This window comes from Chaetura pelagica, unplaced genomic scaffold (assembly GCF_000747805.2).
Source record: "Chaetura pelagica isolate M959 unplaced genomic scaffold, ChaPel_1.0 scaffold139, whole genome shotgun sequence".
In the NCBI taxonomy this organism is placed as follows: domain Eukaryota; kingdom Metazoa; phylum Chordata; class Aves; order Apodiformes; family Apodidae; genus Chaetura; species Chaetura pelagica.
The window spans coordinates 2,035,031-2,059,074 of record NW_009970717.1 but is presented as its reverse complement, the minus strand read 5'-3'; the positions used below and the strand labels follow the sequence as shown (position 1 = coordinate 2,059,074).

At 37.4% G+C, this 24,044-nt stretch overlaps 1 protein-coding gene and 1 non-coding gene across 2 annotated transcripts in view; one reads left to right on the top strand and one right to left on the bottom strand.

The window, feature by feature from the left end:
* Positions 1-3,329: 3,329 nt before the first annotated feature.
* TRNAK-CUU lies at positions 3,330-3,402 on the bottom strand. The gene has a single exon. It is a non-coding gene; the product is annotated as a tRNA-Lys (tRNA).
* Positions 3,403-10,884: 7,482 nt separating this feature from the next.
* Positions 10,885-24,044, top strand: part of LOC104396402 (protein BEAN1-like) — a 14,010-nt gene continuing 850 nt past the window's right edge. The window contains exons 1-3 of the mRNA XM_010006241.1: positions 10,885-10,906; positions 11,888-12,097; positions 14,132-14,273. Coding sequence (XP_010004543.1) covers positions 10,885-10,906; positions 11,888-12,097; positions 14,132-14,273 — 374 coding nt within the window. The remainder of the gene's footprint in view (positions 10,907-11,887; positions 12,098-14,131; positions 14,274-24,044) is intronic.

Here is a 24,044-nt window from a genome sequence, read left to right as displayed (position 1 = left end):
AGAATATGGGTTAACAAGGAGGACAAATTTTACGTAATTATAAAAATGCATGAATGACACAGGTATAGGGCAACATCTTAATTTTTCTTGTCTGGAGAAAGGAATCATCATCAGGATAAAAACAAAAAATGCAAAGATAGTATAGGGATGTTACTTGTATTTCCCACTTTTTAAGGAATATGAAGCCAAATATGAAAAAATCTAACAGATGTGATATAATTCCACCATAAATAATAAAAAGCACAGTAATCCTCAGTACAGAAGAGATAAAAGCATCAAGAAAACAAAACACAAACCAACTTTCTAGATTCTCCTTTTTCCTGTTTTCTATCTTCATATAACCCATGTACTGTTCATTAGAAGTAATTGCTTAGCTTAAGGAAACAGTGTGCTGGTAATTAATCCCTCTTCCATAGGTCATAGAAAGCGAAGAAAAAATATGCAAAATTAGAATGGGACTTAACACAGAGTGTAAGACAAATTATGTGCTGCAGAAAGTGGCAGTTGTGTTTAATTTAAATCACAAGTGAATTCAAGGACGAGCAGAGTTAAGGTATTGCCCTTTTGGTGGCTGACTTACGACATACGTTCAGTGTGCCACTCAGATGCACTGACTGGTGTGTCAGCTCAGATCCTCAGTGCAACCCTCTGTCCTCAGAAGACTGCAGTGCAGTTTGAACTGCTGGCCCTTTCAGTAGGCACACAATAAAGTGCTCTTCTGACAAAACTGGATCATACTTATACTAATAGAGGTCAGCATGGGATTTCATGACTGAACAAGCCAAAAAAAAAGGGGTCACAGCCTTGTTGAATTGTTTGGTGCTTGAAAAGTTGACTTGTCTCCCAAGAGATCCTAACATCATAATAATTTGGTGTTGGGTAACATGCCATTCTTTAGCACTAATACCACACCATCCCTTTGAAAAGGAAGCAAGCATTTACACTTCGGATGCCAAGTTCCTGATACATCATCTTTTCTAACAGGACAGAAAAAACTACATTGGATGTACAGGCCATGGATTTCCAGACATGCAGCTGTCCTTTGCACTGCGAAGTCCAGCGAGCACCACACCCTCCCCACTGTGTAGGGCACTATTTCATCCTAACAGGGTGCTAACACAATTCAAAATAAGGCCACAAATGTTCCTTCTGTAACCAACCAAAAGTCACATGACCCGCTAAATAGGGAACCACAATGCCCTGCCACATGTTACTGCAAAAGACGGGGCACCCGCAGCATCAGAGTTCTATGGGGATAGTTCTGCTCTCAGTCCACTCCATTTAGCAGTTGTTTCATCCAACTGAGAAGGCAGGAGATGGGTGAGAAACCTGCCTCCTCTATCTCCTCCACAGTTATGAAGGACAGGCAAACTAGCATTCACCAAATGCACCAAACATGCCTTAAAGTCAGCATCACTCCTACCACTTTATGGAAAAATGATAACTTTGCTTCACTTTGCTAAGTTGCAGTGAAAAAAGCCTAATTTTATCAGTATAACTTGCCAACAAAACTGAGAAAGCTCTCTATTAAAGCATGATAAGTGAAAGCTGAGATTAAGGTTGACATTATGCAAATTGATTTAATATTAATTTGATTTGGGATCATAGCACAGCAAATATTGGTTATAATATATGTATATATGCATTTTTAGTAGCCAGTCATGGGTTTTATGGGTTTGATGTAATCATATTAAATTATCATAAGAATCCAAAGGACAGTGTTTATACAGTAAAAAAGACTAGTAAAATATTCCATTAATTCAAAGACATCCACTACAAATGTCACCACATCCCTACCATCGAAAGAGGTTCCACACAAATGTTACAGACATACCGATGGGGCCCACAGCTGCAACCCATTCCTCTGTCCTCAGGCCTTTGAGCCCCAAATTGCACACTGCAGCCAGGACTGCTTTGTGTCATCCTAAAGAAGCCACCTCTAAAGCAAATGTGACAGATCAACTACATGTTATTCTAGGGCTCAAGCACCCTTCTCCCACATGGATTCTTGTAACTCAATACCAGAAATTCATGTCAAATATACTGTCTTTATAGGAACATATTAATTAGAATTAAAAATTGTTACTTCAAGATTATGAATAATCTTGAAGATAGATTTCTCTGCTTCAAATTGCTTTTAGAGTTTACAAAACTAAGATTCTATTGGAAAAAAAAAAGTAATTGAAAAAATACAATCATAACAACAACAACAAAAAATGTGTATTTCTAATCTAATTCAATAAGCTTGCAAGTAAGTGTTATAGTTATGTTCCTAACCTATTGATGCTTGTAGGGATGAATAATTCATCTCATCTCCTACCTTGATCATAATGCATGTACATTAAACTTGCACATGTAAAACTGGTATGAATGCAGTTTTGAAAAAGAAAGCATTCCCACAGCACATCTTACTGACTTCCTGCTCATTTGGAATCCTGCCTCTGTGAACTATCTGCTTCTTTCTGTTTTCATGTTTGGGAATAACTAAGAGATGAGCAGGTAACTGAGCCAGTGCACAAAATAATTTGACTGGACACTGTATTGATTCCTTCTTTAATGATTCAGAAACTGGGGTTGGTGAAGACTTGTTTGGAAAGAGTAGTAGTAGTACTTAGAGAGTTAAAAAAAGAACTCTTGTGCTAAATTAAGCAGAGGAAATAGGACCATAATTCATACCATCAGTAATCATCTTGACACATATTGTAAATGAATGCATAATACACTGTTCATTACTTTTTATCTCGGCAATTTTCTAAGGTTGATACATATATGTTTCTCTTTGCAGCTTTTTTGGGTAATCAAACATGGATAAAGGGCAGCATGAGGAATAAACACATGCATTATTAGGCTCTCTATAATCTTGCTTCACAGATATGGTTTATTTCCAAGTAGTGTGGCAGAAGAACAGCATCAGTGACTTTCCTTTCAGAACCAAAAAGCTCCCTGAACAGTCTTAGCACTTCCTGAATCAACAAGGTTGCCCATACCTTCACAAGCATTCAATGGTTGCAAGCTCAGGTGTATTGTTAGCAATGAAGCCATCTGTTTTTATCATCAACCCTGTCTTCCTTGGCCCAACCCTAAAATCTTGTATTTTAGGAAATTATGCAGCAGCTGCTAGTTAGGAAAATCTGTGATCTCATCCCCAGAGGGACATAACAAGATAGTATTAACAAGTGACACAGTAAATACAAATGCATCAATTATTTTAATAATCCAAACAGCATGACATTTCTTGTATCATATGTTGCCAGCACAGGGGAGATCAAAGGATATAAAGTGAAAGTCCTTGCACAGTATGATATTCAGTACAGTACAGTATTTATTGGCGCCCAACGTGGGGCTCGAACCCACGACCCTGGGATTAAGAGTCCCATGCTCTACCGACTCAGCTAGCCTACCAATAAATTGTCACAGTTTGACTCAGGTCCGACAACAATGCTCTCGATCCCCTCCCCCCCCACCCAGGTAGGGAAGGAGAGAGAGAAAAGGAGAGAGACTTGGCTGGATTGAAAACTAAACTACACAGCTTTAATTAAAACACTAATGAATCATACAAGAAAATATATACAATTATATGCAGATATATTCAGGTATGGGCAAAAGCCTCTCGCCTCCCCCCACCCCAGCAACTCCCACAGCACTTCCCTGAACTGGGAAGAGTCCCGAGGAATTCCGGAGCTGCTGCTGGAGGAGAGCAGAGAGTTATGGGGGTCAGGAGATCTCGAGCCTAAGGGTCGACGGTGATGGATGAACAGAGTCCTCCCTGGACGCCGTCCATGGACGGAAGAGAAGGGAAGAAAAAAAAGGAAGGAAGTTGTCTTCTGTGATCTCTGACCTTCCTTTGAGCTTACGTAGATATATGGAATGGAATATCTTTGGCCAATTTTGCTGTATGTCTAACTCAGCCTCCTACAGGGGGGTCACAGATCTCCCCGTAGTGTCTGAGCCGGCAGAGTGAAGGTGTGGCCTTGAAGCCTCAGTAGTTAGAAAAACATTCCACTGTCTTATCAGCCTAGCAGAACACACTGTTGCTAGTTACAAGAAAGCTTGCTGAAGGAAAAAAAAATCAGTAAAAAGAAAAACTGGCTTCATCCTGGCTCAAACCAGGACATGAATGTCAATCATTCCTCTACATAATATTTTTTTAGTAGATTACTACTATTGAAGACTGGAGATGAGGACAGAAAAAGAAACTGGATTATTTTGATAGGACAAGTCTTAAATAAAAAGCAGCACATGGCCACAAACACTCTAGAAGGAGTGTTTGAGGCATATGTAAGGTAGATATGATTCCTGAAGCTCCATTAGTAGTTCAATCTCAGAACTTTGTTGCAGATACTAGATTATCTGTCTTCCCATGTTTCACATAATTTGAACCAGTTAATGATTGCTGAAAGATGCTAGTTAATAGAACCAATTCAATAGTTCAGTGCAACAAAAGGAAAATACAAAATTTCATAATTTAAAAAATCTTATAAATTTGAGCCAATCTAATAATAATCAGAAGTGGATAGTTCATTTACAGACTCATAAATGCATATAGTGGGCAGAAGTCAGCTGCTCACCAGTGTTACTGGTAGAGCTAACAATAATTTTCACTGCCTTCTCATTTTCTCTGAAGAGGTGGAAAGTAAAGTTTGTGAAGAAAGTTTTGGCTTTGAGTTCCACTACCTCCCTCCCAATATAGATTATATTTTCTGCCTGGGCTACATCTTCCATGAGCCCTGCTCAAAGAGGAAGCTACCTCTTTAGGTCACATTAGATACAGTTCAGACAGAGCTCAAGCTCCTTGAAGAAAAGACATGAAACATCTAGATCACAGTTCAAGCCAGCAGAATGCTGAGGTAAAATACACTTATTTGCCAATTACAGTTTTTCAAACCTTCCCCTTTCAGAACAAAAAGAAAAAACATTATATGCTACGTTTTTTGCAACTTGATGATCTTTAAGGTCCCTTCCAACTCTAACCATTCCATGATTTTTTCCAAATTCTGTATAAGAAGCTTTTGTTCAAAAATCCCACAGTTTCTCACAAGAAAAAAGCAAATGAACAAAAAAACCCCACATTGCTTTTGCCCCAGTCACATCACTACTAGCCTAAGATGGATCTGAGCTTATGAAGGTAACTTTACTTTAAAGGGTACAATAGGATTCTCATCATACTTATTTCCAAGCCCTAATAAAGAGTTTCTGAGAGAAGTAATAGATTTGGGGCCTGCTTATAAAATGTTATTAGTTCAAAGTTGTTTGTATATGAGAAAATAGAGGAAAAAAATACATTGTCCATCACAAAGTGGGCTGTTAAACTTCCAGAGTAATTTGTTTCACTGCAGTGGTATTTATCATGTTGATAAAATAGAGCATGGATGTGAAAATTGGAAGATTTTTCCTGTTAATTTGAAACAGCACCTATACATGCTGCTGTGACATCAACATAATACCCTAAAGCCACAGCCTCTGAAAAGATTTATTTTCTGAGCCCTTATGCAGACACATCCTCTTTGCTTCTGACAGTCTCAATTTGCAGGCTGCTGGTGATCCAATCTTGTTCATTCTGGCTCTATAATAAGGATGTCAATGCAAGAAGAGAAAAGTCATTATCTGATAGCCACCAGACATGATAAAAAGGTAGAGTTAGATATCTCAGAAGAAAGGCCACCCTTTCCGCCTTGCATGAGCTTCTCAAGGTCACTGATGGCTTTTCTACCTGTATGTATGTTCCAAATTCACTTCAAGCTGAGTGCATCAGATAAAACTGACATGTCCTTACCACACAGTCTCATGTTCTGAATAAAGTTTTGATTTTTTCACTATTAATCAGTGAAAAGTTTTAATTATTACTAGTACATGTATATACAGTGAGGAAGATCAAATAGGCAATGTGAGCCACAGAGGAACAGTCTAAATTTATAGGTCCTGCTTTGTTCATCACATTCATAGGGGTTTGGATTATGCTGAAGTACCTCCCTCGGTAGGAACAATCAGGCAAGATTAGTTAACCATTTGTACAGAAAATAATAGTGAGTAACATTTGTTTTGGGGAATGGTTTAAATGTCACAGTTGCAGCAACTGACAGCAAACATTTGTTCATTCATTGACTTTGCCAAATAACTACTGAGTACCATTCCAGAAGATAAGCTACCATCAGGCACAAGTTAATGGGCACTCATAACCAGAAAGTGAATTAAATCATTGGAGCTGAAATATATATGAGCTAAACTAGATCAACCAATCTTTAATCTATGAATATGAACACCAAACTATGCCTTTTACCAGCTACATTACGGTAAAAGTTTGAAGCAATCCCTATGTGATTATTACTGACCTACAAAGCCGTTTCTTCAGTGACCAATTTTCTATCTTCCATACTTCTAGTGATAGCTAGAAAGTCTCTGTACTTATTCAGTTGTCAAGTCTTTCTGGGCCCCTAGTTATTCCTAACATAATAAGCTGCCATCACAGCTGCTGTATATCTTATACGTTGGAGCACAACTACAGATGTGCCAAGATTAATCCTTCAAGAAGACAAAAAAGATTGAAATAAGCTATTTGAGGAATCATAGAGAACATAGAAGAATCAAAACTTTTTCCATTTAAAATTGCCAGGTTGTTTAAAAAAAAAAAAAAAAAAAAAGAGTTGAACAGACTATAAATGTAAAACAAATACAGACCAGATTTTGATCTGAAGCCACTGCTGAAGTTCACTCAGGATAACCAAAGTAAGTACCATAAGCAGATGTCATCCTTGCATTTATCTAGCATAAGTGGGATGTTGGGATGTTTCAGCCTTCCTCCGGATCCCAATGGAAAAGCTCTCAATCTCACAAATACTTTTTTCTATCTTTTTTTAAAAAAACCCTCTGTTTTTTAAGATTTAGCTCCTGTGAGGCCTTTTCATTCAATGACTATTACCCCGCTCGCCCTTGCTACAGTGATTCTCTGCACAAAACTACTGCCTGTGATCCAAACCTTTTTCAGCTTGTTTTTGTACTCTTTTTGTGACCACCTGCATGGGAACTACAGAAATAAGCAGTGTGATAGCAGCTGCAGCCAGAGGCTTATTTCACAGAACAGCAGCAAGTGCAGAATCCAATTGGTCACTCTTGGCCAGACTAAATAATCTTTGAACAGGAACCGTTCATAAAGGCAGAATCAACAAAGTCTCCATCAATTCCACTGGTTTACTTATGTCTCTTCCTCTCTGGGAACACCTCAAATCCTTCTTGCCATCAGTTAGACTCTTCCCCTTGATAAAGAGACTGCAATATTCCAACATTCTCAAGCATGAGTTAAAAAAAAAAAGGATATAAGGAATATGTTTTAAATTGTTTAGGTGTTTAGACACTTTCTGGGATTATTTAAAATCTATGCACTGAGCTTCCCACCAGTCCTGTACACTTATACAATATAGTATATTTAAAGGTAATATGAGGTGCTAGACCACCAACACCAAACAACTTGTACTATATCAAGTTATACAGCTTTAGTTCAGCAAGTAATCACTAAGCCCATCCTGTCCCCAGGCAAGGCTTAACTGAGACTGACAGGGACATAGATGTGTGTGTGATTTTGCATACTAAATCCTTCCAGTACGACACATCAGCACTTCTTCATGAGTTGCTCATCCACATTTCAGCCTGCGAAACAAAACTTCATGTCTCATCCTTTCCACCAGTGATAACATGAATTATCAGAAATTTTAAACCAGGGGAAAAGATTTGCTTATCTTAGTAAGATCCAGGCTTAAAATCATCTCCAATTTTTAAAGGGAACAAAGAAAACCCTATGAATTACAGACACTGTTGTGGCTTCACTAGAGCAGATGTGCCCTCACAAAAAAACAAACAAAACAAAACCAAAAAAAATCTTTATGGTTGGAAGGGATCTCCGAGATTACCAAGTCCAACCATCAACACCCCACAACCTTGGCCACGAGAGCATGCCCTGAAGTGCCACTGAAGTTTCTTTAATATCTCCAAGGATGGTGACACACCCAGCTCTCTGGGCAGGATGCTCCAGTGCCTGACCACTCTTTCAGTATGGAAATTCATCCTAACATTTAATCTAAACCTTCCTTGCTGCAACTTCAGGCCATTTCCTCTGGTCATATCGTTATTTGCCTGGGACAAGAGGCCAACACCCACCTCCCTACAACCTCCTTTCAGGTAGTTATAGAGGGCAATGAGATCACCTCTCAGCATCCTTTTCCTCAGCTTAAACAACCTCAATTCCTTCATAACATCCACCAAAAAAAGTCAAGTTGTACTATGCCTCCTTCAGTTACTTTACAAGTTGCTCTGTTGAGATTCAGAAGCACTAGGTAAAATAATATGATATTTAAGGGATTCTGCAGGTGGATAATTTATTGTCTAACACCGAATGGATAGTGTAGGCAATTTTCCACTAGTACTCTCATTCTAAATTAAGTGCTCACTCAGCCATATGTGCCCCTTGCATCATATTCACAGCTGCAACAGCCAGCATGCTCCATTTGTGCCATGTCTGGTTAGTTACACAACTCCCATCACTGGATAAAACCAATAGTTTGTGCATCCAATAGAATTCATAAGATGAGATATAAAGCATCCATATTTATGCATGTATTGTTTACAATTTACAGCTTCATAGAAAAAGTACAACTTACCTCAAAAAAAAAGCTATTGCTGTTACATTTATAGGCTTTCTATAAATTTGCAGATACTTCTATTTTGAATAAGAAAAAACATAGTATTTTTATACACAGCAATGTACAGTTTATCAAAAGAAGAGGTATTTGGATACAAGGAAGAAAATTTATAAGACACTCCTTTGCCAAAAGTGATGTGAATATCTTTTGGCACCAAAGAATTCAAACCCAAAGAATTTATATCAACATAGTGTCTCATTCTGTAGATGTTAGACACTTCAGCAATTCCCATAGTAGTCAGTCCCTAAAGTCTGGATGACTTGACTCACAGTATCAAATTGAAAACACCACCGTGAGAGAAGTTTATCAACTGCATATTGTTTTAGGCACTAGGCTAAGGGGAGTTATTCATTCCTTCTAATAAGAGCACTATTGCAATATATCTTGTCTTTACCAGACACTGGGTTCAATTAGACTAAGAGCAAAAAAGAGAAGAAAGATTCATGATAGTGAGAAACAAGAGATACAACAGACAAGATTTGGAACAGCTAAGGAAGCCCTAAGAACATGCTAGATAAATGAGCTGTCTTAAAATAAAAAATAACACCTCAAGTACAAGTGGAGATTATAGAGAGAGTACTTTCTATTTGAAGTCACTGCTAACCTGTTAAATTCCTATCAAGCAAAATATGACCAAATATTAGTGCTCACACTGGGTGGCACCTCAGGAATCTCCAAAATAGTCTGTGTTAAGATACCAGCTGGCTTCCATAGCTAAACAATACACAACAACAAAGAAAAAAAGAAAAACAAAGCTATTCTTCTTTTCCTTAGATAGTCCCTTTCTGTTAAGAGGATCATTTAGAAGTTGTACACACTTCAAAAGATCTTAAAGCACTTGCTGTGGCTGCTTTTTTTCCCCCATTGAACTTGACAAGTTTATCACCGACTCTGATTTCAGTACTACTTGACTTCAGTTTGAAGACCACAAGTATGAAAGTGCGTGCAGCAACCTCACACCCCAGACTCATGCTTTCATGATGGCAGCAAAGATGATTCTTCCCTTTTATCTTTGCAAGTCAGCCAAAACTACCAATAAATTAACCAGCAGTACTTTCAGTTCAGGCATCAAATCCCTGCAACTGTGATTTAAACTAGCTGGCACTGCTGAGATATTTGCATCTTTCAAAGACAAAATCTGCAAAAATCTGTATAAACAAGGCTATGGAAAGCCAGACAGCCAGGGTGAGTACACGCTTGTTGGACACATTACCAATATAGTCTGTTTAAAAAAAACACTGTACAAATAAGAAACACTATTAGAATTTTGTAAACTTGGGGAAGTTTTGTAATAGTGCAGCACTCGTAATATCAGCAGAATCTACTCCTCAAATATAAAACCCATAGGGAAAAACTTTTTGCACTAAGTAGTACAGGTTTCCATATCCTTTTGAGTGAACACTACAGAATCAGTTCAGTTTTCAGAAAATTCAGTTTTATCTTCTAACATAAAATGCTTTGCGAATGCTCAGCACATGTCTTGGCTGTCTATCTTAATTGCTCACAAAGGTGCTCAGCCAACAGTTGACTGCTTATAAAAAAGTAACAAAAACCCTACTACGTGCTAATTTCCCTGGGTATTCTCTCAATGTCAAGCATTAGCCAATGATAATATACATAAGCTTGAAGCCATCATCTTGTTTTTAATATGTTACGACTGCAAAACACTGAGTGGTATATCCCAAAGGAAAAGACTGGGAAAAACACTGCTGAAAACTATCTGCTAACATCTATCCATGTAAAAAAGACTTGCACTTCCAAAAGCACATATTCACTTTACAGATCATTCAAGAATAAGATTTTTTTAGCCTTAGTTTCTGTAAGAATCCAATTATTTATCCATTCAGCTGGCATATAGCCAGATACATAATACATCCATGCCATATTTGAAAGCTAGTCTTGGTATATATGCATCCCCAATAATTTCTTGCATCAATAAAATTCCAATTTACTTGGCATATAGCTGAACCTGAGCAGCTAATGGGAGATTTCTTTTTCATCTGGGGAGGTGTGTCTGTGTGTTTGTTTTTTTAATAAGCTGTGGGTTAAGAATAGGAAAATGGGTGCTCATTACAATTTGACACTGTCCCACATGACATCCTGGTCTCCAAACTGACAAGGCATGGATTTGACAGGTGGACCACTCAGCGGATAAGAGATTGGCTGGATGGCTCCACCCAGAGAGCTATGGTCGATGGCTCAATGTCCAAATGGAGGCAGGTGACGAGTGGTGTCCCTCAGAGGTCAGTATTGGGACCAGTGCTGTTTAACATCTTTGTTGGAGACACGGACAGTGGGATTGAGTGCATCCTCAGCAAATTTGCTGATGATATCAAGCTGTGGGGTGTGGTTGACACCCAAGAGGGAAGGGATCCAATCCAGAGGGACCTTAACAGGCTGGAGAGGTGGGCCAGTGCCAACTTCATGAAGTTCAACAAGGCCAAGTGCAGGGTGGATGAGGTTTTGTGCAACCTGGTCTAGTGGTAGGGTTCCCTGCTCATGGTGGGGGAGTTGGAATTTGATGATGTTTAAGGTCCCTTCCAACCTTTATGATTCTATGAATTTTTTTTAAAGACCTAGGCCCAATTTTGGTTACCTTTACTGCATGCCCCAACTTTTGTCCACAAATAAATATATGGAACCTCTTCTTTAAGCAGGGAGTCTCTCTGCTTTCTTGAGATGCTGACTCACGCCACAAACTAGAGCACACCCAGTGCTACAAAAGGGTAGCCTCTGTTTCACACTTCTCAAAAACTTTCTCTACAGAAATCTTGGAGTCTTTTCACTCCTAGTAACAAGACATGAATCTTCGGTTCTGCTCAGAGCCCAGATTTTTAAGTTTTCATGTTCCTCAGTCCACAGACTTAAGTTCTTTCAGCATCAACCAATTCATGATACAAAGAATCTTTCCAGGAATAAGCAATCAAAATTACCATTACGCTACATACATCTACTCCAGCAGGATTACTCTGCCAGTAATGGGGACATGACTGATGAATGACTCCCCCAGCATCAGTTACTAACAGCTCCAGATATCAGTCCATAAAATTGTCCATAAAAGCATGGATTTGTACAATGGATCTATCTCAGGCTGTCTCCTGGGGCTTTGAAAGCCCTAGATTTTGGCATCTGTAAAAACACACTTCATTAATGTCTCTTTTCACAACTGACATGTTCTTTCTGTCTCTGCTATATAGAAGTTCACTTGAACCACAGCAGCCCAACCAGTGAATTCCCCAGCTACAGTGAAAATGGAAATGATACCAGTTTACTTGTTTCACCTCTTCTGGTGGCTGGAGTAGTGATTGGACTTGTGCTATTTCTATCGTGTGTTACAATCATTGTTGGCAGTCTGCGAAAGGACGGACGATTAAGACACCCAGATCTGAGGACAGATGCTGTTTATGGTAAGATGGCTAGTTATAGCAAGACAATGCTTAACTTCATTAATATCTGGTGCTACAGGCAACAAAAAGCATCTGGCTGCTGCACATGGTATGAAAAAAAAGAATTTTAAGAATAGGATGAACAGGTCACAGGCAGTTTAATAGCATCTTTGTGCAGGCACTGAAGTCACATAACACAAAGTCCATAGTTAATGGTTAATACGAACGAGGCCAATACTGACACCATTTCTTAAACAGCTTATTCTCCCTTGATACAGTACAAGACTTTTTCTCCATTGCTGGACTCATGGTAGTTTCTTTTCATATCCCATTATAGCTTTGATATAGCATATAATGTAATTTCTATTTGTTGGAAAGCTTCTTTTTCACTTCTGCAGTGTGCACTGACCTAGAACAATGACTAGGCAATTACTTCTTTTCTGACCACAAAAATTAGTAACTGCATATAAACAGACCAGCAGGGCATCAAAATGGCATTGCAACTGTCATCATCATTAAGGAGACTGGTTTACTATCAAAAAAGCACCTATTACTATCCCCCTGCTCCCCAGCAAAAATCCCCCACACTTAAAAAGAACTTGGGAATATGAAGGAGTTGATTGTAGAGTTATATTTTTGGCCCATTTAGGGTTTCCGAACCAGAAATAAAAAACCACTTTGTCAAGGAAATGAAAGAATCTGATTATTTCTAATGTCTACCATTATTGTAACATCTATTTTTCCTACTTTTCAGCAGCTACATTTGGAATTAAATAGTTAAACCCAAATTGCAGTTAATGTTTTACCCATGAACAGCAGTATTTTGGCATGATAAAATACTGACCATTAAGATTCAAACACTACATTTAAATGTACTGCTACATTAATTTCAGCTCCTTAAAAACCCTGAAAACAGGCAAAAATACAAAGGACCATTTTCAAATTGCTTGTTAGAAATAACAACGCTAGAGAAATAGAAAAATAAAATAATGGTGATATTTTCAGAGAAATTCAAAAGAATAATCTTCAACTAAAGAAGTCTACCCAAGTGAAAATTTTACATTAGCACATGTCATCCCAATATCTCAGCATGTGCCCACTGGCCAGCATGGGAGCAGCAGGAGTCACAGTCAAATTGGCTTCCTTCACTTACCAAGCAAATGGAAAGCACAGTGCATGATAGACCAGATTAGTCTTGGTAAATTCCTCAAGAATAAATTGGCAGAGGTGAAAATTGCCAGAAGACAGAACAGGCAGTTCAAGCAAGTCCTTTGCCCTCTGTTGAAGGAGACACTACTTTGATGTCACTTTAGAAGCTGGCTCTCATCCCCAGGTACTATTTTAATCAAGTGAAAAGGAGGGTTCCCTGTATTTGCAAGACAGTTGCAGGGAGGCAAAGAAAGGAGAGTAGAGATTGTTGCATTTCCACAATTCAGGACATACTTAGAGATATTTACCCAAGAATGTTGAGCATTATCTAATTATCCTCAAAGACAGAAAACAGCACTAATTTTGTGGTATTTCTGGAAGTAGGGAGCTCTTGCATGAAAGGATTAAGGAAGTCCTGTTTTCCTGTTTTTCCCACTTTTTTTGAGTGTTTTTATTCATAACAGCATTTTCTAAAAACACATGATGTACAATCAAACACCTAAGGCTCCTTTCAAAAACCTTCACAGAATTGCAAAGTTTCAATGTATTCCCCTGGGAATTTCAGCAATCCTGCTAATGTTTGAAGCTGCATGCAGTAGAACTGATACTCCTTTTCAACCTTTGAGGCACAAGAAGAGCTGTAGACATGTTCATCTTGTAGGGCAGCACTAAACACACAGTGCCTGTGCCACAGCCTGAAACACCATGGTTCATCTAGAGATAACATTAACCTGCTCTTAAAGAAACAGAAATGTCCTCTGAAACCTGCTTGTTCCAGAATACCAATAATTCCTCTGCCCCAGATAGGTTTTATTTTCTTATTTACAACTATTTGTACTTGGTGATATTGCCTCAGAATACACCATGGAGAAAAAGAGCAACAAGTCTTAATTGCTTGTTTTCCAGCTCTAGATGGCTTCTCTTATGGTGGCTCTTTTGGAGAGCTGAGATCCACCTGCTTGGAGGAGTTTCCCCCAGCTTTTGATTTTGATTCCTATCTGGATACACTTTCTCAGGTCAACATCATGTATCCTGATGCACCTCCACGGTAAGTACTTTTTTAAGATTCTGAGTGTTATAGTCCTACAATTGCAAAGCCTGTTAAAGAAGAAAATAAAACCACTAGGCCTATACCCCCTACAAAAATGCAGATCACACAAACTCTAAATACAAACTTTGTTTAGTTTGAGTGTAAGTTTAAGTTTTCCTTAGCAGAACATACCTTTACTAAAGAAAGGCATGTGTACAGCCAATTCTCATGTACTAATTGTCACATTAAAATGTATCAGATTTATGGCATACTAATGAAAAAAAGAAGTAAAATTACTTATGAATGTCTTTCTTTGAAAGAAATTATTTTACAAATAAAATTTTCACTTCCAGGAGAAAAATATATATTTCCATAAAGAACTTTCAAGTTACATTTATTACTTACCTTGAGATTGTTCAGATCAGAATAAACAGAAAAAATGAAATGGTGGAAAAAGAAAGGGAAAAAGAGTGCAAGAAACTTTTAAACCTTTCCATATTTTTTAGGGGTTTAGATGAAAAATCCCAATCAATTTACTCCCTATCCTAAATTAGGGGCTAAGTACAAATTACTAGTTATGTCAGAATGATCTGTTTTGTTCTGTTCTGCTTTCTGATAGAATACTGTTTTTCTGTTTTCTCACTCCTACCATAGTTAAGTATTTTAGGAAAAGTAGCTTTGCAAAGCGTCAAAATCGTATTAAGTTTTATATCTTAGAAACACAATTGGGAGAAGAATTTAGGGAAAGTAGAGTTTAGCTGATGGCTGAAAGCAAAGCTACGTAGAAAGATATTTAAACTTACTCTTAATACATTATTTAGTGCATTGTAACCTTCTGTTCAGAAAAGCACTGGTTGAGAAACACTGTATGAGTACACTCATGATGTGAGAGCCTGAAAATTTTCTGTATAGCTATCTTTACACTCTCCTCCACAGCATAACACTAAAGTGTATTTTTTTCTAATTAGTAGAGCATGGAGATTATTTCTACTGATGGGTGCTAACAGCAGGAAGACTGTCAGACATGGCCTTGAGGCATAAACAAGATATGCTTACCATTGTGCATTTAAAATACTGACTGGGATCAATCTTGTTACATATGATTATGTTTTGAAGAGTAGGTTTACTGAAATGTAGCACTGTCTAAAGTAATACATTTCCTCCTTCTCATTCATGAGTGGAAAATGTAATAAAGCAACTGAGGCATCAACAAAAGAGAAATAAGGAGCAGTGGGAAAAGCAACTGCATTGACAAATAACTCGGAACACATACTTGAAGTGAAAGAATTCAGTGCATGAAAACTAGTGTCCTGCTACCACAAGCAGACACCAAGGCATTGCCCTCATTTAATCACATTGTTCTGATATAGCTTGTGAGAGCCAACAGCATTACTAAATGCTGCAGAGCTGAATATTCTTCAACATACCATTTTGCTAAAACTGTAGTTTCTGAAATTATTTCAGCAAAAAGCACACCACCTCTATTTGGCCAAAGGGGTGTTATAATCAGTCTGGAATGTTTTCATTAGATTTAACACTTGGGCTTTAAACCATGAAGTGAGTGGAAAATGAATTTTAGTGGAAGGCTGATGAAACAAAGAGTTAGGAGTTTCTAAGGACTGCTCAGGACTGCCCAATCTCAACTCTACAATTGAAAGTCAAATAAAAAATATACTACTATGTAAAAACTTTAATTGGGAATTAACTTATGAAAAATTCTTTGGGATGTAAAAAACTTAATTGCTTAGATATCTAAATCACAAATGTATTTTAGGTTCAATTTGATTATCACCATAGACACTACCACTAACCACTTTCTAACATTACATGTTTTATGTTAGATTTAAAGGAATACCATGCACTGAGTTTTGTCATTAACTTGTCATAGTTGCAGGCTGGTTACAGAGAAGCCAGCTGGTCAAGTTTTGTTGATAGCCCAAAATATATATTGTTTCTATCCATAAACATCCCTTTAGGATAATTAATTACTTTCTAATGAACATCAGATTTGTGTTAGCATCTGTCAGATTGATTTTACATGATATGTAAAAGGGAAATGCAATAACAAAATACAGAAAGCCTGTAAATCAAATATTTACCAATCCATTCAACATTCACTGTGATAGTAAGAGTAAAATAATCTCATTGAACCTTTAGTATTTTTAAACTTTTAAGAAGAATAAAAGAAAAAATATCAAGGATATTATTTGGAGTCTTTTGGAGTCTGATCACAGTGGCTGTAATTGTCATTTTACACACAGCAAACGCATGCTGCTGACACTGTATGGTTAATACATTTATACATAGAAATCATTAGCTCATATTCAGTATGCCTAGAGTTCACTGTAACACATGCACTTATAGTGAGCTTTCCCAATTATCTTTTTATACATACATAAAAACAAAAATGTGTTTAAAAATAATTTGAGCTTACATGTTTTAAATAGCTTCAAGTACAGTACCAATCAAGGACTAATAACAGTGGCATTTTCTTAATGAGTCTCTAAAATGATAACAATGAGGAGATTTGAGGTCCCCAAAATGAAAGAAATTTTATCAACTTTTCACCTTTTGGCCAGAGGAAATGCATTTCTCTCTTCTCTACAAAGTACTTTTTCACTCCTTAGTGATTGGATATTAATGGTATGTACACAGCTTTAGGCAACCAAGCTTATCACCTTTTTCATCGCTGACTCATGACTGTCTAATACAGAACATCACTGAGAAATGGCTCTTGAGCAAGATGGAGGGACTTAGCTTCAGGAATAGTTTTAATGGAAATCACAAAAATGGTCTCTATATTTCACACTGAAATGTGTTCTGCAGGGTGCACTATGATAAAAACCTGTTAGTCACCCATTATTGTAGTATTCACGTTAGAACACACTGGGTTGGGATTTTTTGTTTAAGTGCGCTCACTATCTCATCTGGTCACCTTGTCTAATCTATACAGGATCAATTCTAGAGCAAATTGTCTTGTTTAGGTTTGATAAATTCCAGTACTCTTAATACTGCATTTTTAAACAGGTTAATCCATTTAAAAATTACTTTATAGTGGCAAAAGAAAATGCTCATGTCTTAAAGACACACCCTAATTTACCTCTCAATATGAAAACCAAAACCCCAGATTATTCAACATACTTTCTTTTTCAAGATACTCTTTTCCCTCCTACACTTCTGAGGAAGCAAGTTAACTGTATCAGAGGGATGAAGGCTTGAACCAGCTTCCTAAATTTTCTTGAAAGACAGAATTAGGCTTGCAGGAAACTGCCATAAAAACTTGCTATGTTGTGCTGTATTTCTTTGTCAAGGCTGCTTTTCCTGGAGGTATACAAGTTAAGTAGCTTTTGGCAAATTGCAATGACAGTTGGCAAAGCATGAGATGAACATTTCTGATAAAGTTCAGGTATTATTTGAATATCTTCATTAAGATTTTCAGTCAGTAAAAAATACCATTGAAAATATGACAGTATTAAATCCACTAGAAATCATGACATGAGTTAAAACTCTCAATTCTTTTGACTCCAAAGTCTGAGCAACTAGACCCAAAAATGCCCCTCCCTTCACATCCTAGTGCTATTCCTAATTAATATTAGATAGAGAAACAAGTTAATATTAGATAGAGAAACAAGATAATTGCTTTTTGATTCACAGCTCTCTGCTGTGAAGGGATTTTTACCTGGCACCCACATTTCACAGCTCATCTAGTAAGCACAGGGAGATTGCCTTAGTGCCCAACATTAAGCCAGCCCTTGAGAGGTCAAGAGTCTACAAGTGAGATCTCATTTATACTTCAGGTGTCTCTGGTGCATCACTAAACTGAGCCCTACCCTTGTGAGGTTCTCACCTGATGAGAATGCCACCACACCAGTGGAAGCACCATCAAGTCATATGTGCTGTATGGACAGGCTTTTCCTCAAGCTGCCTTCATCTTGCTATTTTCTATTAACAGATCATCCTTCAGGAAGTCATTTCAGTCAGAGGAACATAGGCTTGAAAGGATCTTCTGCAGTTACCCAGGCCCACCCCTGCTCGTGCAAGTGATCATTCTTAATAGAAACTTACCTATTCCATAACAGAGTTTGCAAGGATCTTTTGTCCCCATTATATTCACTCCAAAATATCTAAGGTCAGACCTAATTCTTATGGCAACCTTCTTATTTCATTTTTAATTTTTAACAGCCATTTTATGATAGTTTCTTTTTTTGGCATTGCCATTCTTCTTAAATACCCATTCTTTTCTCTTTAATTGCTTCTTTTATTCATAGTAGAAAAATCTTACCACTCCTTAGCCTGCATATTGTGAGGCTAAGGAATAAAGATCTCTTAGCTTTCCAAAAAAGTCTGTTGAGACACTATCATCTGACCAGTCTTCCTCTACACCTGCCCCATTTTCAATCCAGAAGTGTAAAGTATTGTTGCATATTAAAAAAAACACAGCAATTGAAGCAGGAAAACCTGATTAAAGAGAGGCATCAAGCATTTAATACCATAAGTGTATTGTGTTGTGCAGAACAATCACAACTTAAAGCTGTTAAGTCCTTGATAAAGGGTACTGGAAAAAAAAAAAAAGAAACATTTTTCTCTAATTTCCCAGTAGTTAGACTTTCTGCTGCATACTGCAACTAGGCTTTCCTTCACCTGCTCAGAATTCATTCCTAGAATGAAAAAAAAAAACCCTTCTAGAAGTGTGATCCTAATGACACATAGCAAGCTTCCTCAAGTATTAGCAGGTCCTAAGCACTCCTGCTGATACACAAAAACTGATGTTGTTTGTGAATTAATTCCATGGCTTGAGAGGCTACAAGGGATTACTCTGAAACAAATTTCTCTTAGCTGATTATTATTATTTAACTAGTGCCCGTAGCTTCATTGTCATTTACTGTATAATGGTTACATAAATCCAGAGGCTAAACAGTGCTTATGAGCAAGTAGTTCATATTATATATAAAATTAATGCCAGGCTAAAATGTGTTCATATAAAACCTTCATCATAGAATTACTTGTTTTATTTAAAACATTTATTTTAAGCATTTAAGGCTGCATATTTGTATTGAAACTTATATAAATTCCAAATGCTATCTGGTATATGTTCTCTTGAAAACACTGTTTGCATTTAATTTTATTTTCATCTGGAATATTTATTCAAAGAATCACAACGTCCTCAAGATTATCTTGACACACAGAGTTCTCATACTTATTAACACAAATGGTCCTACTGCAGTTACAGGGAATGGGAAATTCCAAAAGTAACTATGAACAGAAAAAAAGGCAGAAGAATTTTTATTCCAAGTTTCCTTTTTCTTCAAGGGTTGTTACTTAAGCCTTCGATGTCTCCTTGAACAATACCCTGGGTTACATTTTTTGTTATTAAAATAATTTAAATAGAAAATAAGTGTTATTTGTTACATGGTTACCTACTGCAAGATCAGGCAGGCACCTTTGAGCTGCATTTACCACACCTCTGGGAGCTTAAAAGGCAGTTAAGCTAGGAGAGCAGCATCACTCTAAAGCTAATAGAGAGAAGTTCTTCCAGGGTACTTTAGGAGGCGTCTCCCCCTTGTTTAAATAGCTGCATTTCAAACATATCTGACAAAATATTCCCAGAAAATACTACAGTGATTTTATGGAGCATTGGATCATTCCTTCCTGGCTTGGCTAACACACCAGTCTGTTGCACACACCTGTACCCACTGGAATTTGGGATCAGTCATACTAAAAAAATTCTCATTTATTATTACCCAGGCCCAGAGATAGATGGATTTTTATGTCATACAAACACAGTAACTAGGAGAACCAAAATAGCATAGGAGGAAGTGCCACTTAACTACATTTGCTTATTCTTGCACTATTGTTCTCATAACTACTAGACCCCAACAATTCTGAGTGTTTATTTTTTGATGAAGAAAGACATTTTGGCTCTTCATTCTAAATCACTGTTCAAGCATTAAACTAAGTAAATGGCTAAGACAATCAGTAACATGTAGTGGATTGCTGTTACATGAAAATACTAAAGTAATGCTTAATAAATCACTGACAAAGCATGCAAAAGTCAAAATATACTTAGTAAATGCATCTGGTATCTCAAATGCAAACTATCAGTATCAAAAATAACCTAGAAAAATATCCTGTCTCGTTCACTATAAGAGTGGTCCTGTCAGAATTGGTACATTTTTTTCATGGTAGTTACTCATCACTAATATAGGTATTCTAAGAAAAAACACCTCAAAGGAAACATTGACATAGTTCCAAGCTGCTGTCCAAAAAACCCAGCTGCTGGTAGATAGTGTGATCAGTGATAGCATCATCAGCTGGACAACTTACACAGTCATCAAACATTTTTTTCCTTTGATCCTCCTTTAAGAGAGTTATAGTATTTGTTTTAATTTCAGCTTTTCTTTATTATGTTGCAACATCATATAAACATCCTGTGTTGTTTTCATCATACCTTACATCTGTCAGCACAAATATTTTCCACATTCAATGATTCTGTTTACCATTATGTAAAGAAGACAGTAGGTCATCAGCAAAACAGAAACAGGGAAACAGAAGCAATTTTAGTAGTCATAATGAATGAAGTAAACAAAGACATCTATTTCACAAAGAATTCTTCATTCCTCGTATTTGACTTTTTTCTCTAGCTATTGTTTGCATCTTAAAAAATTCTGTAAATAGAACCTTCTTTTTTCCCCAGAGAGCAGGTCATAATTTATGAATGTCAGCTATTTAAATAAGCTCTTTTGGGTTTCCTTAGCAACAGACCTATCCTAATACCTATTGCAATGAGACCTGACAAATTCATTAAGTTATTCCCAACAACATTCTGAGTCAACAAGGTCAGCTTGAAGAGCTGCTGTATTTTTTTAAACAACATTCCCCTCCTTGCAGATCACGTTTACGTGCAGTAAGATGATGTTAATGGACATCGGCCCACCTCGCCATTCCCAGTATAATTATCCCTTAAAATCTCAACAGCACATTCAATGAAGATTGACAAGAAACAAGGCCAAAAAAACCCATACATAATAGCACATTTCATGGTCAGTAACCCCTTCCTTCTCATGATTGCCTGTAAGATACATTGAATCCACAAAAACATGCACACAACCTTTTTGCCTATTTAGCTCCAGATTGGGAGATCACAGTTTGGAGGAAGTAGTTCAAGGAACACATAGGATTATGCTGTGGGGCAGGAGATAGTTCTTTTCAGTTGACATGGACACTGGGTTATGTTGAAACCATAGCTTTACAGCTGCCACCTTCTCAGATGAAATCAGCAGCATCAGTTACCACACTTAAGGGACTTGCATCTAACAGTATAAATCATCACTACTGATTGTTATGGATACACGGGTTGTTTTCAGAGGTAACCATCATTACATAGTACCTCTTGGCCCCTCTGGTATCAATGCCTCTGTACTAGCTGATGAGAAAGCTGCTCCTTCATTCTATTCTACTTTGTGTTGTTTACAAGTAAAAAGAAAGAAACCTAAAAGCTATGTTAAAGGTGCAGACCTCACACTGCGTGACAACTAAGGAGTACCACTTAGTTCATGATAACACCTCACTGCATGGGAGAGCCCATTTGCCTCTTCTCCTCAGAGATGAAGCTGTATTTTAAGACAACAGTAAGAATTTAGTCCTGTATCACTCATATGAATGCACAGTAATCAACTGCGATAAATTATTCCTATTACAATTTTTGTAAGTAATCCTTTACCAATATACATGGATAGTGGGTGCCTGTCAAGCCATGCATTACTTATAATACTTGCTTAGAATCCTGAATACTAGATGCATAAGTTACATATTATGATCCCTTTGAAGGAAAGACTGTGCTTTCTTGTCTGCAAAATAAAATTCATGCTTGTAGGGTTGATAATTCATTAGTTATACTACAGGAATACCTCTATAACAGCACTTGAAAAGCACAATCAAATTACTGAGGCTGTTAAACAGGAGGGGGGGGTAAGGGTTGCAACCAACCACAAAATACTCAGAAGCTAGGGAGAAAAAGCACAAAGTTAACATTGCCTGTATGACCTTAATTCATCTCCTTTCTTTCCTCAACAGAAAATGCTAGGAACCTTATCTGTAGCCTCCACTACTAGTATCATAGCCATAGCTGTTTGCAATGTCAGCATTACAAGCAAAGACACCACGCTTAAAACAGAATATGGGAAATTGACTATCAAAATAATAAATTGCTAATGAAGTACAAGTTTTGGCTTTGTTTCTTTGGTTTGTTTTTTTTTTTAAAAAAAAAAGCTACTTTAATTATTTGAAGTTACCTGCTTGGCAATAATGATCTGTAGGTACAGTTGTGAAGGTGCCAAAAAATTACTTAATTGAAAAACTGGCATGTGTTCCTTACCACCCTATTCAATTTTTAAAATGTGAATTTAATTGCCAAAAATTGTTTTTTGATATTATTTTACTATTTATTCCACCAAGCATTTCATTTCTGCAGAGCTGAGGTACAGTCCCTGAATGATACTAAATTAAATTAAAAGGGAAGGAAATGCAGATGATCAGATAACAACAGTTAAGTAGAAGCAAAGTTCATATTGTGCCCATTTGTCCTTTAGGACTGTGGCAGATTTCCCTTGCACTGGGCCTAGGCCCAGAACCAGGAGACACAGAACCTTCTTCCCATTTGTGTCTCTGTAAAATGATTCAAAATTTTTCACCTTGAAATTCACATTCCTGTAGGCTTTTCAAAACTGAAACTCTTACTATGGTAACAGGACCCACTAGGTGCTCTTCATTAGCCTGATTAAGTCAGTCAAAATCTGTGGAAAGATTTTAAATTAATTCACTGGGCTTTGGGTCAGCAAAACGTAAATTAAGTAAAGATGCATCTCACAGCAGGTAATCCTGCTAAGAATGGCACTTCCTTTGCTCTGAGTTCACAAAGGGTTGAGCTGGGGACATCAAGTTCTCAATGTCTAACTGAGGTCTAAGATAGTTTAAAAGAGTATCAGGTATGCCTGAAAGCTTCAGGGGGCTTAGTAAGGGCTGAACTGAAATCTTTTCCACATGCTATACAAAAACAATCTGACCTCCTACATACTGGGACTTGTTTCTGAAGTATCTAGCAGCTAGCAGTATCTAGCATATTCACGATATTCAGAACAGTATTATGTTTTTAAATACCATTGTTTCTGGTGGGGAAATAGAAATTTCCTAGTCTGAATTTAATACCATTGTCCTTATGAATATGAAAATAAGATAAAAGGGAGGTAAAAAAACCCCACCTTTGGATATTTGAGAAATTATTTAATATCATAGTGATAAGATTTCACTGTCTTACTTTTCCTTTCCCCAAAAAACCACATCCATCAGTCAGACTAGGAACAATACCAGCAAAATCAACAGGATCACTCTGAGGGTAAGGTATGAACGAGAGCAGCAGAACCAATTATTTTTCTAAGGCAGGGCCTCCATGGTTGACTGCAGTAAATCCCACAAATTGGCCTGTCTTGCATTCCTCCTTTTTTGGAAGAACATGATGGGGAGTCTGCTGAGTCTCCGAATGACCAGCATGAGTCTGTCAAGATTATTCATCACAGCTCTGCACCTCAGCAAGAAATCCTGCTACCCCTTCCAACACAGATCTGCAACCCAGACAACCCACAGCATGTAACTCCTGGCTGAGCACCAGAGACCTGCGAGGCAGGAGGACAGTATTTGATGTGATACACTACTTTAGATTCTGTCTCAAGCTCTCTATATACCTTATTTCATAACTAAAATAGTAACACTGCTTCCTTTTTCCCCCAGCTACTT